Consider the following 14,665-nt stretch of genomic DNA (forward strand, 5'->3'; position numbering starts at 1 on the left):
CCTAATCTAAGTCTGGTATAAGGCCACTTCTTCCCTTCTGTTTAAACTCCGTGAAGTAACCCTTTTTCTTGTCACATTACACATAGACATGCACAATAGGGCTATTAACATCACAATATTGCAAAAGGGAAACAATAAATTGTCCAAATGCAACTTAATTTGTAAACCATTTCATTTAAAAAAAGAAACTCTGCCAGCCCAGATAAAGAATTCATAGCAAATGTCATTTATATACAAATTGTAAGTTACCGTATCTTTCAGGAACAGACAATGAGGACAGCCAATTGGAGCAGTCAAACAGAGAGCTTAACAGTTGACATTAGAAAATGTATTCATACATTTATACATGTATATAAATTTATGTATTTTTTACAAAAAAATATTGTAATACAAAACTAGTATTTTCATTTCAGTGGCCTTTGACGTAGCCATACTTTCTGAACACTGTGCTGCAATTCTCAGTCTAAATCATCCTATGATGGACAAGGGAACTGCACAGTCTTCTGGCATTGCATACAAACAGAACGTGGCTTGCCAACTTTTACAGAAGTTCAGCTACACAGTAGATCTCTTGGCAAAACTCCAGAAAGCGCCACCCTTTCATTTCTCCCTGGAACGTCTTGATCAGGTGTATTACTCAGAACAAATATGCCAGCCTTTCCTAAAACTTCTTTGTATGGTCCTAAATACCTCATTAGTATTGAAAATCAAAATCTCAACTGTTTTTTTTTTTCCTTCTCATTCTCTCTTTTCTTCCTTTTCCGCTGTTCCTTTTATCAGCTCCAGGTCCGTGGTGGCGCTGGATGTGGTTCTTGAGGCTGACGTTGTGGTTGAAGCACTGCCCACAGTCCTGGCACTTGAAGGGTCTCTCGCCTGTGTGGAGACGCATGTGGGACTTGAGATGGCCTGGTTGGTTGAAGGAGCGGTCGCACAGCTTACAGCTGTAGGGCTTTTGCCCTGTGTGAATGGCCATGTGTCTGATGAGCACACCAGCAGAGCGGAAGCCCTTACTACAGACCTCACAGATGTGCTTCCCATTGGGCCAATGGCTCTTCCTGTGGGCACACCAACTGGGGCGGTCTGAAAAGCGCAGGGAGCAGTCAGGGCAGTGGTACTTCAGCACCTCAGCTTCATGGCTCTCCTCATGCTCCTCTTTGTCTTCAGGTGACTTAAAAGCCTCGAGGCAGTAGCGACAGGTGAGGCTGTACTTCTCATTGTGGATTCGATCGCTGTGTGTTCGGAGTCCAACCTCAGTGGCAAACCGTTTGCCACAGCTGGGACAGACGATAGGCTTAGCTTTGTGTTCGCAGACGTGACTGGGTCCACCGTCAACCATGTTGACCATGTTGATGAACTTACCACAGTCCGTGCAGAGTTCGCGAAACTGGGTTATGCCGTGCCACTGCATAGCATGGATTTTGAAGTCGTTGAGACTCTTGAAAAGAACAGCCAGGTTGTCAATGTGTAGTGACCAAGAGTGCTCTTTATCAGGGTTTCTACTAGAGGCTTCTCCCTGGTGGCCATTTTGGGTGATCTCAGTGTGGCTTCCACAAGTTTGTCCATGGATGTCAATGTACAAAGTCCCCACAGTGCCATTCCCACAGTCTGTAATGCTGGAGGCTTCTTGGCTGCCATTACTAGTGGTTAGCTCTTCCTTATTTGCACTGACACCATCTTGATTGCCATCACTCGCAATACATTGTTTTGAACCGCAGGTGTTCTTGTGTCTGCCAACATCAGAGACAGTCTGGGTGTTACAGATGCTGGGTTCCTGGTTCGTGCAGGTTTCTTGGTTGTTGTTGGTGGTGGTTACCTCTGCTACTTCTCCATCTTTCTCCATCTGTCTTTTGGTGCCACACCTGAGGCATCCGTAGAGTCGGCTGTGGCGCTGTCTGAAGCAGTCATGCTTAAACCCAGAGCTGCACACAGAACACCATGCCAGTGGTAGGAGGACCTCTGTCTCAGAGTCCGGATTGGGATGGGACCTGGAGTCACTTTCAGGTGCCGAGAGTTGCTTCCATCCCTCAGAGACCGGATGCCAATCATCATCATCATCATCATCATCCTCCTCATGATCACCACCACCACCATACTCTTCGTCATCACTGTCCTGCATCTCTAACTCTTCTTCTCCTTGTTCGTCCTCTTCTTCCTCTCCATCGCCGTCTTCTCCTTCAGTTTGCACATTCGCTTCATCATCGCTTTCCATCTCCATTTTCACAACCGTTTCCTCCCCATCTTCCTCTCGGCCATTTAACCTGTTGACCGTGGCCTCAGGTGTGTGGATAACTGAATCATTCACCTGTAGAAAACAAGACCACCTTTAGAGTGAGCCTTAGGCAAACAGCATTACCAAAAACCTGAGTGAATTAGTTATATCAGTTTTAGATAAAGTCCATCTGGATAATATGGATTTTCCTTTTCCACATATGTTCTTGCTTATCCGTTTAATCACAAATTGTGCCATTTTTCCCTTTTCATTTAAAAAGTCAAGCTATCAATACTGCCGGCACTGAGACATCGGACTTGCCTCCACTGAAGTGTTGTTAGGGGCCAGTTCAGCCTCAGCAGCCGGGCTCCTGGCATCATATTCCTCCTTCTGGATAAATGTTGAGAATTCTAACTGCCCATGCGAGAAGGCCAGTGTTTCCTCCTGGACAAGACATATAGACAGCTGCATTACTTTGTCTTGCTAAAAACATTTGAGAAAGAAAGAAAGAAAGAAAGAAAGAAAGAAAGAAAGATGTTTTCCACAGAATTTAATTATATTTGAAGATTTGCAGAATTAACTTGAATGCAACAGTTTTTAACAAATTAGCGCAGTGTGGTTATGATGCTAACCACATTTAAGTACAATTTAGTACAACCTGGAAAAATCATTGTGTGGTGGTCAGTGTTAATATTGTGGTGGGCCGCCACAAATAAGTCAATGTATGGGAAACACTGAAGAATGACAAAGAAAAGCTGCCTCTTTCATGCTTTGCCTCCCATCATTGTGCCAGCAAAAATGCTTCACTGGCTTCAGGAAAATAGTCAGTCTTACCCTACAGCCTACTGTAGTCATTTGTCAATTGACATACATGCAGTAAACTTAATTGTTCCATATGCCGTGTTCCATTTGGCCACCCGAGTCGGTCACTGAGTTGTTTGCAACAGGAAGTTTCAAAAGCAATGCCCATGGATGCCCCCTGAAGTTCTATCCCGATTCCTAAGCTCGGTCGATCCCACAGTACCCGGAGTTAAGAGTTTCCAAGATGGCAGCACCCATTATCAGTAAATGCGAGCCATAGATATGCTGTTTATGAGCAGTCTGTCCAATTTGCCTTACACTCTACTCCCTACCCACTGCACAGGGTGTAAAACACACAGAAAACTTCATTGCTAAAACAGTTTAATTCGGAATGCATTGCTAGTCTTAGGTTCATAAAGATGTTTGGATTCACGAGACGTGTCCTTTCAAAACAGTGTAGTGTAGTTAGCTTGTTATCTTGCTAACTTGCCAACGTCAAATATCTTACACATTTCAGACTTGTTTTTGGATTACAATAAAGGCTATTTTAGAGTGTACAGTGTCTACTACTCGCTAACTTTAACAAAATCCAAGCATTAAAAAGCCAAACAAATGATGTTTATCTGCATGTATGGCCGACCTGGATCATCTAGCCTACTGAAGTCCGGCGTCATCGAATTTCCAGGGAAGGTGCTGCTGCATTAAGCTGGAAATGTGCTGGTGTACATTACAGGGGCACAGACCAGAGCCAAATAAGGTGAGCCGCCTAGTTGCCGTCATCTATTAGCTTTGTTGCAATTCGCCCGTTTTACAGCGGCAGGCAGTCGTGGCCTACTGGCTAGGGCTTCGGGCTTGTAACCGGAGGGTTGCCGGTTCAATCCCCCACCAGTAGGAACGGCTAAAGTGCCCTTGAGCAAGGCACCTGACCCCTCACTGCTCCCCGAGCACCGCTGTAGCAAGGCAGCTCCCTGCTTCGGGTTAGTGTGTGCTTCACCTCACTGTGTGTTCACCAATTCACAAATGGGATAAATGCAGAGACCAAATTCCTTGTATACGCAAGTATACTTGGCCGAGAAACCTGATTTACATTTACATTTTCAAGGTGAGATATCCATATCAAGGAGGTGACGATGGGATTTTGATGTTCCCTGTATATTTGTTTTACATACTGAATTGTAATTCAACTATGTCAAGGTAAATTCTGCTTTGCATTCTATCACCCCTTTAAAATTCATTGTTTCTCCATTTCAACATATTATATAACATATGAAAAAAAGCTTTGCAATTTAGTTTCAGCAACATATTGACATTACCATCTTTAACATGAATTGGATCAATCGTTTTTGAGAAGTGCATAAAAATGGATAATTTACATAATGCACAAAATCCCAATTGCCTCACTTCCTGTTGGTCATGGCTGATAGACATACGAGTGTTGTTCATCTTGGGGAAATACACACATCTACAAATTTGGTGTGTCTAGTTGAAAGTATATGGCAACCACAGGATCAGTCAACGTGACAAAAACAGATGGTCACTATGGAAGAGCAATCGAGTGCAGATCAGTTGTGGTAGTGTTAATTTTGTCACCTATTTTTAATTTAGTCTTAGTCTTGTGACGAAATGTCCTTTTTAGTCTTTGTCATATTTAGTCATTCAAATATCATTTTTGTTAGTCAAGTTTTAGTCAACTAAAAGTCTCGTCATTTTAGTCTAGTTTTAGCCATAAGAAAACTAAAGGTATCTTAGTCTTAGTCAGTTTTAGTCAACACATTTTAGTCTTTTTTTATAACAAATTATTTCTGATTACCATTTGAGTCAAATAGTGTTTCACACATCTCAATTTTCCAACAATATTGTGTGTCCACAGGGCTACTCGTCTGTTATAATTACTCATTCTGATTTTTGTCAGTCAGTATGTTTACATGCACAGGTAAGTCGAGCTACAGTTATAGCTCGGCTGGGATTTGACCATAGACAGTAAAAGATTTGACTGGATCACTGTCATATTCGTAGACCAGTGTTTCTCAAAGTGTGGTCCGGGAATCACTGGTGGTCCGCAAGCTATCTCAAGTGGTCCGTGAGCAGACGTGGTAAAATATAATATAGATGAGTTGTTTGCAATATTGAACCAACTTGTATGTAAAAACAGTTCTGCAACACTGTCTATGTAAGATATGCCAGTTTAAATCATACAGTATGAATCCACACAATAAGCAAAGTGCAAAGACAATAAGCAAGGTGGTTCAGTGAGTAGGCCTATTGTGTAGACTAATTATAGGCTACTGTTGAAGTAGGTCTAATCTTTTTTTTTTTTTTTTTAGCTAGGGTTAGTTAAGTGGTCCTGAAACTGAAAAAAGTTTGAGAAACACTGTCGTGAGACCAAAGTATTAATGTTTTACTCCGCCGCTAGATGGCGATATCGCGTAAACACAACACATTCCCCAAACAGACTCTCCATCTTAGCCATAGCTAACTTGCTAGCTTAACTTTCCATATTAGCTTACTTGCTAGCAAACTTTGCATCATCAGTCTAACTAGTTAAATAGTTGACATTACATGATGAACATTTTAATATGGACATTCTGGTGGATGTTAATTTGTATGAGAGAAGCTTCAACTTCTGGGTATGTAGCATTGTGGCATAAAGCTTAGGTAGTTAGTTGGTAACTCTGGCAGAAATCTCCAGTGTTCTTGTTCCATGTAGTTTAGAAGTTGCAGCCACAGGGTTGCAGCAACAGCACGTAGACTAGCCTACAGGAAAGCTGTTATGTTATGAACTCATTCGAATATTTTGAAAACATAACAGCTAGATATTCTGTCTTCTCATTTTGTAGACTTAAAAATGAAGAGATTTTATCTTAGTTCTTATTTCATGCAAAACATTTTAGTCTCGTCTTTTTTCGTCAACAATAATTCATCTTAAGATAGTCTTAGTCAGTGTTTCAGGACATTACTGCCGTCTCGTCATCGTCTCGTCTTAGTCATGAAAAAAAAGGTCGTTGACGAACATATTTCCTCGTCTCGTCTGACGAAATTAACACTAGATCACAGCATGGGAGCCTCCGTCTGTCAGCGCATGACTAGAACGGAGTGCGCAGCACTGTACATCCCAAAGAGCATAGCATTCCCTCAGTGAGCCGCTTCCGGAACCTCCTTACAAACTAATGGATGGCTCCCATGCTGTGACCACAATTGATCTGCACTAGATTGCTCTTCCTTAGTAACCAGTTGTTTAGTCTTGGTAGACTGAAATTGAACCGCGCAGTTTACACATTGAAGACCAAAAATAAATAAATGCATTAAAACAAAATTGGTACAAGACTCAATAATATCTTCCCTACAGATGAGAGGATGTGGGTACCTTTTCTGTCTTTATGTGGCTCGAGTCCTTTGAACTGTTTACATGATGGAGACCTCGGCTTTCCTCGTCTTCTTCATTGTCCTTCCGCAATTGGCTCAATGCGTCCTGAACTTGGACTTCATCCTCTCCCACAGATTCTGTTTCCCCAAATGGGTTTAATGGGCTGCGATCTACCACTTCTTCGTCAGTTCCGGTGTCAGAGTCCCCAAAAGACAACAGCACTGTCTCCTCAGCAACCTTTGTTAAACACCAACACAGTTGTTTAAATTCATATGGATTTCAACAAGTCTCTTAATAAACCTTAATTTCCCCTAACTTACACAGAACATGTTGGTCTGGGACTATTTCTAATTCTGCTCCTGCTGATTTCTCAGGCATAATTTGACTGAAAATATAAACACTGAGGTAATTTCTTAACAAGGTAGAAACAAGTTATAAAGCACTTGGCCCCTACCTCCTGGTTATAAAGCGCCTGGACCCTACCTCCTGGTAATAAAAACACCTGGACCCTACCTCCTGGTAATAAAGCACCTGGACCCTACCTCCTGGTAATAAAGCACCTGGCCCCTACCTCCTGGTTATAATCTTGGTAATAAAGCACCTGGACCCTACCTCCTGGTTGCTTGTTGGGTTGATCTGTTCAGGTGGATGGCTTCTCCACTTTCTACTGGCTTGACACTGCTGGCACTTCTGCGTCACGTTGAGGAACCTTCCCTCACGTCTCTTACGGATGCTGCACGTGCTGCAGCATTCAAAGCACCTCTGGAACAGCTGCAGCAGGCATTCCAACTGCACGACGACCTCGCCTGCACCAACATGGCTGCAAGAGGAAAGGAAACAAAGCAGTCAGACTAATGGCTTGATAAAATGGATGGAAATGTATGTCAGATATCTCTCTCTCTCTCTCTCCCCCCGGTCACTTTGCCTCACAAATTGAAGGGCTGCAAAAGTTAACTACAGGAAGATGCATTAAAAGCAGTGTTTCCCATACATTGACCACAACTTATTTGTGGCGGCCCACCACAATATCAACATTGACCGGTCCACCACACAATGATTTTCTGTTGTATTATTTAAATGGGATGAAATCCTTTCAATGTATAGCTATGTGCACCTTTGTGCAGTCTCTCAAAGAACCGGCATGCATGTTTTAATAAAACATTAGCAATGTTGTTAGCATCATAACCACGCTGTACAGATTTATTCAAAACTGTTACATTCAAGCAGAGGGATAAAACCAAATAAGGTGAGCCGCCTAGTTGCCGTCATCTATTAGCTTTGTTGCAATTCGCCCGTTTTACAGCGGCAGGCAGTCGTGGCCTACTGGCTAGGGCTTCGGGCTTGTAACCGGAGGGTTGCCAGTTCAATCCCCCACCAGTAGGAACAGCTAAAGTGCCCTTGAGCAAGGCACCTGACCCCTCACTGCTCCCCGAGCGCCGCTGTAGCAAGGCAGCTCACTGCTCCGGGTTAGTGTGTGCTTCACCTCACTGTGTGTTCACTAATTCACAAATGGGATAAATGCAGAGACCAAATTCCTTGTATACGCAAGTATACTTGGCCAAGAAACCTGACTTACATTTACAAGGTGAGATATAGATAATAATAACCCTCCGACTCACCTCATTTGGTTTTATCCCTCTGCTTGAATGTAACAGTTTTGAACAAATCTGTACAGCGTGGTTATGATGCTAACAACATTGCTAATGTTTTATTAAAACATGCATGCAGGTTCTTTGAGAGACTGCACAAAGGTGCACATAGCTATACAATGAAAGGATTTCATCCAATTTAAATAGTACAACAGAAAATCATTGTGTGGTGGACCAGTCAATGTTGATATTGTGGTGGGCTGCCACAAATATAAGAACCTGCATGCATGTTTTAATAAAACATTAGCAATGTTAGCATCATAACCACGCTGTACAGATTTGTTCAAAACTGTTACATTCAAGCAGAGGGATAAAGCGGAGTAATCCAGAGCCATATAAAGGTAGAGTTGCGACAACTCCATTGACGCTAATGTTCCATTTTTTTTCAACAATGGCGGCTAATGGAAGCCTCAAATAGTTCCCGAAAGTTAACAATTTATACTAGCAGCAGTGCAGTTACAGACTGTTTGTAGCCAACATTTCAGACTCAGATTTACATTATTGGCTCATCCTAATAATAATAATAATAATAATAATAATAAACAGTAAAGTAATAGTATTAATAACCTAATTATAATAATAAACTATTTATGTATCGACTATGACAGCTTTTCTGCTGCTCAGTTTTTATCAGTTCCTTATCAAATAAATTAAAAGAGGCTAAAGCCCAATAAATGTGCCACACATAAAAACCTAATATAAGATAAACCTTGCCTATACCATTTCAATTAGGCAGCACTAGGCAACACCACAAACGAGCTGTCATTAAGTTTTTGCGTTTGTAGCCTATAACTTTTATGACGTGACGTGTCTTGGGCATTTAGCTTTACCATCATGTCAACATAGTTGTAACGTTATGCAATGCTTTTCTAGGCTATGGATTTAAGTGGTTTAATTTTAAAAAGGGCAGCAAAAGTGGGATAAAGTGCAACTGCTTCCCCAAAACAATTCCTCCATAACTGGATTTAATCGTTTGATATGTGGATAACTTTCAGTGGACTAAACACATAAAAGGTAAGATTTTGTTATCACAAAGCTAGCTGGTTCGTTAAATATGGCGAAGCATATTTACAGCCAACTTTGTAGGCCTACTTGTAGCAGTGAAACTGAGTTTGTTGTTAACATTGTTGGTAACGTAAACGTTTCTTCAGTTAGGAGCAGGACTTTTTTTATTTTTTATTTTGCATTCATTTTCATTGGCAAAAGCTAGCCTATGCATGAGAGAACCTAGATTCGAGGGAGCTGCAGCTGTTAGCATCAGCAGGTCATATTAACATAGCAGGGCACACTAGCCCAGTGATGAAGGATCGTGTAAAATCCCCATCCCCAGAAAGTTTCAAACCAAGCTTGCGCTGATGATGCATGATCACTGATCAAATTGCTATTTTCTGACACAATGCACACCATTTCCAGGTGCTCACCTGTCTGAATCTCAAGCTCTTTAGCCTAGCATCTGCTGTTCACAGCACGGTGAATGACAAACATGAACAGCATAGTCATCGTTTGAGTTCATATCCTGGTTATTTATCGAAGGACTTACATGTCACGTTTTATATTTCATTATGATCACTCGCATTACCATGGGGTTACTAAATAGGTAGGTCTAATGCTACGGTTAACTTAGAATGCCCACCATTACACTGGAGATGTTAAAAAACTTGTACACTTTTTTTTATTCTGCCGCGACGATAGGCTAGGCTTGGTTAGGTAATTCGCTCATTAGCTCAGATCAGTGACTACCAGAGGAAACGCGGGGTAGAAAGCTCAAACAAGTAATGTTAGACTAGCTGTGTTACAGTTTCTCGTTGCAATCAAAATTTCACTCCATGCGCTTTTGTAGGCTACACGCAGTCTCAAAAACACTGTTCACAGCTTTTCGAGTCACACTGTACGAGGTCATTTATTTTATATAGCGATAATTTAGATACACTTATGGGGTGGGTGCAATTGCGTTTTCTAAAGAATCTCCCGTCTTGATTTTGTACAGAAATTAATATTAAGTGACACATACGTAAAAGGGCGGAAAAAAACGTCACCTTATATAGCAGGCTAAGATATAAGGTCTGGAATTTAATTTAATATTGTTGTAATGGTAGGATAACTACATAGTTTACACAATAATTACACTGTGTTATAAATATTGTATATCAATGCATTTATTGACTGTCAATTAACCAAAATCGTGGCTCTGTCGATCATTGAACAGTAGCCTATTTAATGCATTCTAATCCATTGTCAATCACTTCCGGGAACTATTTGAAGTTTACATGAACCACGTGACCTTAACGAATTTTGAACACCCATTGTCGCAACTCTACCTTTATATGGCTCTGGAGTAATCAAGGATCTTTGACTCCGACTCGTGTTATGACTATGCTGCGTGTGGACCATGGTTACATTGGAGCATAAGTATTTTGGGGCATGAGCATTAACAATGTTAAACATATGGTTCAGCTTAAGTTGTTCTACTCTTAGATGGACGGGTAGTAGACCTGTACAGTAGTATAAAGTCAACTCGTCCCCATCAATATGAGTATAGGGGGGGCTTTAAACAAGTACCAAATAACATTGTTTTGTAGTACTTGGAATTTGTTTCGGTCAACCCAGAAAACCATGCAGAGCAAGTAAAATCCACATGATATTGAATCAAAGTTAATACCAGAATCAGCTTTATTGACTAGGTTGGTGTAAACAAACAAGGAATTTGACTCTGGTTAATCTTTGCTCTCAAAGTACAACTCTCACTTAACATATAAGAGTAAAAAATAAAGAACATAGAAAAAAATAAAAACAGAACAGTAAGAATAGAATGAAGGGCAGTAGAATATGGCTATGGATAAGAATAAATACAGTGCACATTTGCAAACAAATAGACACTAAGGTGGTATAGGGTAATGCAATTGTCCATGGGAGTGTGGCTGAGGAATGAACACTACCTTGTTGTCCCCGTCAAGGTTGCCAAGCCGTGGACACCTCAGAAGACACAAGCAAGATGCAATATACATTGAAAAGAGGGTGGAATACGGCAATATCAGTATAGACTGATTAAATATAAATAGTGCAAGGCAGTTCAGTGCAATGATAATGTATTAATAACAATTATTGTAACTAAGATTTAAGTACACATGAGGTAGCAAAAAAGTGTTGATGGACTGTGTAACTCCTGTTTCTTGTTGTTTCTTAGTGTTCCACAGAGTGACTGCTTGGTGGAAGGAGCGGTCTTTGTGTCGGGTGGTTTTGGCAAACAGTACCCTGTATCGTCTACCAGAGGGAAGGAGGTTGAACAGTTTGTGACCAGGATGTGAGGGGTCTGTAGAGATTTTTGCTGCCCTTTTCCTTACCCTGGACCGGTACAGGTCCGGGATGGAGGGAAGGTCAGCTCCAATGATCCTCTCTGCAGCCCTAATTGTCCGTTGCAGTGTGGCCCTGTCCAGTTTCGTGGCTGACCCAAACTAGACAGTGATGGAGGTGCAGATGACTGACTGAATGATGGCCGAGTAGAAAGTGGTCAGCAGCTCCTTAGGCAGATTAAACTTCTTTAGCCGTCTCAGGAAGTATAACCTCTGCTGTGCTGTTCGGTAAAACACAGGGAGGCAGATCTGTAAAAGTCCCGAGTTGGTTTGGTTTAGAAGCAGCAGCTCATCTATCTTGTTTGCTTTTGACCGGACGTTTGCCAGGTCAATGGCTGGAAGCGAGGGGAGTAGTCCCGCATGTTATACAAAAGGGTCCCCTCAACATCACAGACTTGTGTCTTGTGTGAAGTAGGAAGTAGTTAGAGAACTGGTACAATTGTACTATACTAATTGTTAGAGGGGATGCATCCCCTCTATTGAAATCCGAAAACGTCTTATTATTTCTCTTTTTACCTTTTTGTGCGCGCTATTCAGCCCAAACCGCTTAACGTACAAATTTGGTTCAAACACCGTTCCGTAGATCTTCCAAGGCTTTACCGTCCTATCCGTTTTTCATTTTTGAGAAGTTTATACTTTTTGAGATATTTGTAATTAAAAGTGTATTTTTCCCACATAGACTTGAATGGGGTCTGATGTCATAATAGAGCCAGCTGTGCTCGTTAAGTAGTTCTCAGAGCAGTTCCCAGGCTAATCAGAACACTGGCACAGGTGTCACCTGTGAGGAATTCAACTGTCTCAGCCTCTAAGCATACAATCTAGCTCTACCTGAACTACACATCCTGTTAAAGTGTTTCCTGTGTGTCAAAATAAAAGTCCCAGCCATATCTCATGCATTCAGCATTATATCTCCAGAACGGCTTGACGTACATGCTTCAAATTTGATACGAGTGTTTTTATGGACTCAAGATGAAGTGAGTTGATGTTGGAGGTTGAAGGTCAAAAACACCTTGAGTGTTATATCTCAAGAATGCCATGTCACACAAGATTCAAATTTGGTTACTCCAAAAGCACCTTTGCAGGTATCACAAGGTCAACAGCCCCACCAACACCCTAACCAGCAGATTGCATCCCCTCGTGTAATTCCTCGGAATTGCATTTCTAGTATTATCTACAATCTAACAGCCATCCAAATACGAATGGTCTACAAAACATTGACAAACACCATATGGCTAATTCAAGGCACAGTCGGTAGGGACCAGAAAATAATTTATCTTTCGCCATTGACGCCATAGTTAGCCAATCGATTATAAAACTTTGAATTTAGACAAATAGGCTGAATTACTTGTCGAGAAGAAAGCAGGCAACTTCGACGTCCCTTTCGAAATCCTTGTTCCTCATGAGCGCTTTCCATCTGGGAAAAGCCACTCCAATGTTCACCCTGGTCTTCTTGCACTTCTTATCTCGTGCTCTTCTCAATACTATTTTTCGCTCATTTGGCCTCTCACTCGACACCTTCTCATGTGGTCGAGAATATGTATGATCCTCCATCCCCCAAAAAAAAAAAAACAAAAAGCTGCACTCGAGCTTGCAGCACTCACAATAACAATACTAACTAACAATTTGCTATTTTGCTTAGCACGGCTACCAGACAAGCGTGTGAGTGTGTTTCAGTGATAGACGGTAAAAAAATAGGTTTCAGTCACACGTTTCTCTCTCGCCCAGTAGCGAGGATGAGCGAGAACTGATGTCGACCAACAGGAAATGGGTTCAAATTTCACCCGTAATGACCATAGCAGCAACCCAAACCAATTATAGCGATCTACCGTACTCAAAACAGATGCGTTGACTTGCTTGCTAACGGTGATGGATTGAACACATTTACAAACAATAACAAGAATAAAGAATAAGCAGAAAATGAATATGTACTTACAATTTCATTAGCAGAAACGCTAGGTCAGCATCTGTTTTGCATGCTTTACTTTCCCTTAGCTCTCGCCATTCCTTGTACGCACGACCGATATTTATTCTTGTGCGGTTCCTCGCTCGGTCAGACGCTTTCTTCCTCTCCCTCACCTCCTCCGCCGAGAATCGTCTCTTTGGTCTTCTCGCTGGCTCTGCCATGATGAAACATCGAAAGAATGATCAATCTTCTTCTTCTGTCAGGTTTTATGGCAGTTTACAGGCAAAGTGTATTACTGCCATCTACTGGACTGAGATGCAATCAATTGTCATTTCAAAGAAAATAAACAAACAAAAACTAAAAAAAGGAAAACAATACAAAACAACCAACTAAATCCTATTTGATAATTGTGTTTCTTTGATAAATGTTCACAGCACTAGTGATGTTTCCTGATCTAGGCTCACTTAATAAGGTGTCTAAAGAGAAGGCTTGACTGCGTTCACTTCCCTCTTTTCTCTTTGTCTGGAGAATCTTAAGCATTTTAAAAGAACATGATCTATATCCTCTCTCACTCCACAAAGCTCACATTTTCCAGATGGATGTTTATTTAGCCTACAACATGTAAGCTATTATTTAAACCAGTATGGCCTATTCTCATTCTTGTAAACCAAACCTCCTCTTGCCTGTGTAAATGGTTTGTTATTTAAGATATTCGTTTGTATATTAGGCCTATATAAATGTCTACCTTTATTCTCCTTATCCCATTCAGCTTGCCATATTAAGTTAACTTTGTGTTTGATGATTACCTTAACTTCTGATCTGCTAAGTGGAACGTTTAACTGTACTTCCTTGGTTGCCTCTTTTGCCAGCGTGTCTGCTTTCTCATTACCACCAACTCCTTTATGAGCAGGTACCCATAAAAACTGGATTGATATTCCCTTTTGACTGATTGCAAATATGATATTATTCATTTCATTCAATAAATCCTGTCGGCATGATGATTCTCCATTTTGTATAGATGTGAGAGATGACATTGAATCAGAACAAATAACTGCTTTAGGGGGCCTAGCTTCTTCTATCCACTGTAATGTAATAATAATAGCGGTCATTTCAGCTGCAAATATGGACAGAGAATGATCAGTTGGAGGGGGCGTGTGTGATTATGTCGAATTGCCGCAAATCAGGTCGTGTTTCTCCTCGTTCTCGTTTCTCACAAGACGTCCTATTTCAAACTCATTTGGACCAGAGCCCTACCAATGTCGGATATCCGCCTGGCGACGCCAGGAGAGCGGGGAAAGTTTTCTTTTTTTAACAGAACAGGTTATTATGATGTAGTGAAGGCTAAACGCAAGTAAACGCAGTTTATCCACCTCTGAAATTTCAGAAATG

The 14,665-nt window shown here is 41.3% G+C and overlaps 1 protein-coding gene across 1 annotated transcript; it reads right to left on the minus strand.

Moving 5' to 3' along the window:
* Positions 1–154: 154 nt before the first annotated feature.
* LOC125295158 (endothelial zinc finger protein induced by tumor necrosis factor alpha-like) lies at positions 155–12,923 on the minus strand. Its single transcript, XM_048244344.1, has 5 exons — positions 12,719–12,923; positions 6,987–7,194; positions 6,375–6,611; positions 2,531–2,653; positions 155–2,302 (listed from the first exon to the last, which is right to left on the minus strand). The coding sequence occupies exons 1-5, from the start codon at positions 12,772–12,774 to the stop codon at positions 716–718; spliced, it is 2,211 nt and encodes a 736-aa protein (XP_048100301.1). The 5' UTR covers positions 12,775–12,923; the 3' UTR covers positions 155–715.
* Between the last annotated feature and the right edge of the window lie 1,742 nt (positions 12,924–14,665).

Source organism: Alosa alosa, chromosome 1 (assembly GCF_017589495.1).
Source record: "Alosa alosa isolate M-15738 ecotype Scorff River chromosome 1, AALO_Geno_1.1, whole genome shotgun sequence".
Taxonomy (NCBI): Eukaryota; Metazoa; Chordata; class Actinopteri; order Clupeiformes; family Clupeidae; genus Alosa; species Alosa alosa.

Coding starts and splice junctions, on each gene's coding strand:
- LOC125295158 (XM_048244344.1), bottom strand. CDS start 12,774: ATGAGGAACAAGGATTTCGAAAGGGACGTCGAAGTTGCCTGCTTTCTT. Junction 2,654..6,374: donor GCCACATAAAGACAGAAAAG/GTACCCACATCC, acceptor TGTCTTGTCCAG/GAGGAAACACTGGCCTTCTC. Junction 2,303..2,530: donor CTAACAACACTTCAGTGGAG/GCAAGTCCGATG, acceptor TGTTTTCTACAG/GTGAATGATTCAGTTATCCA.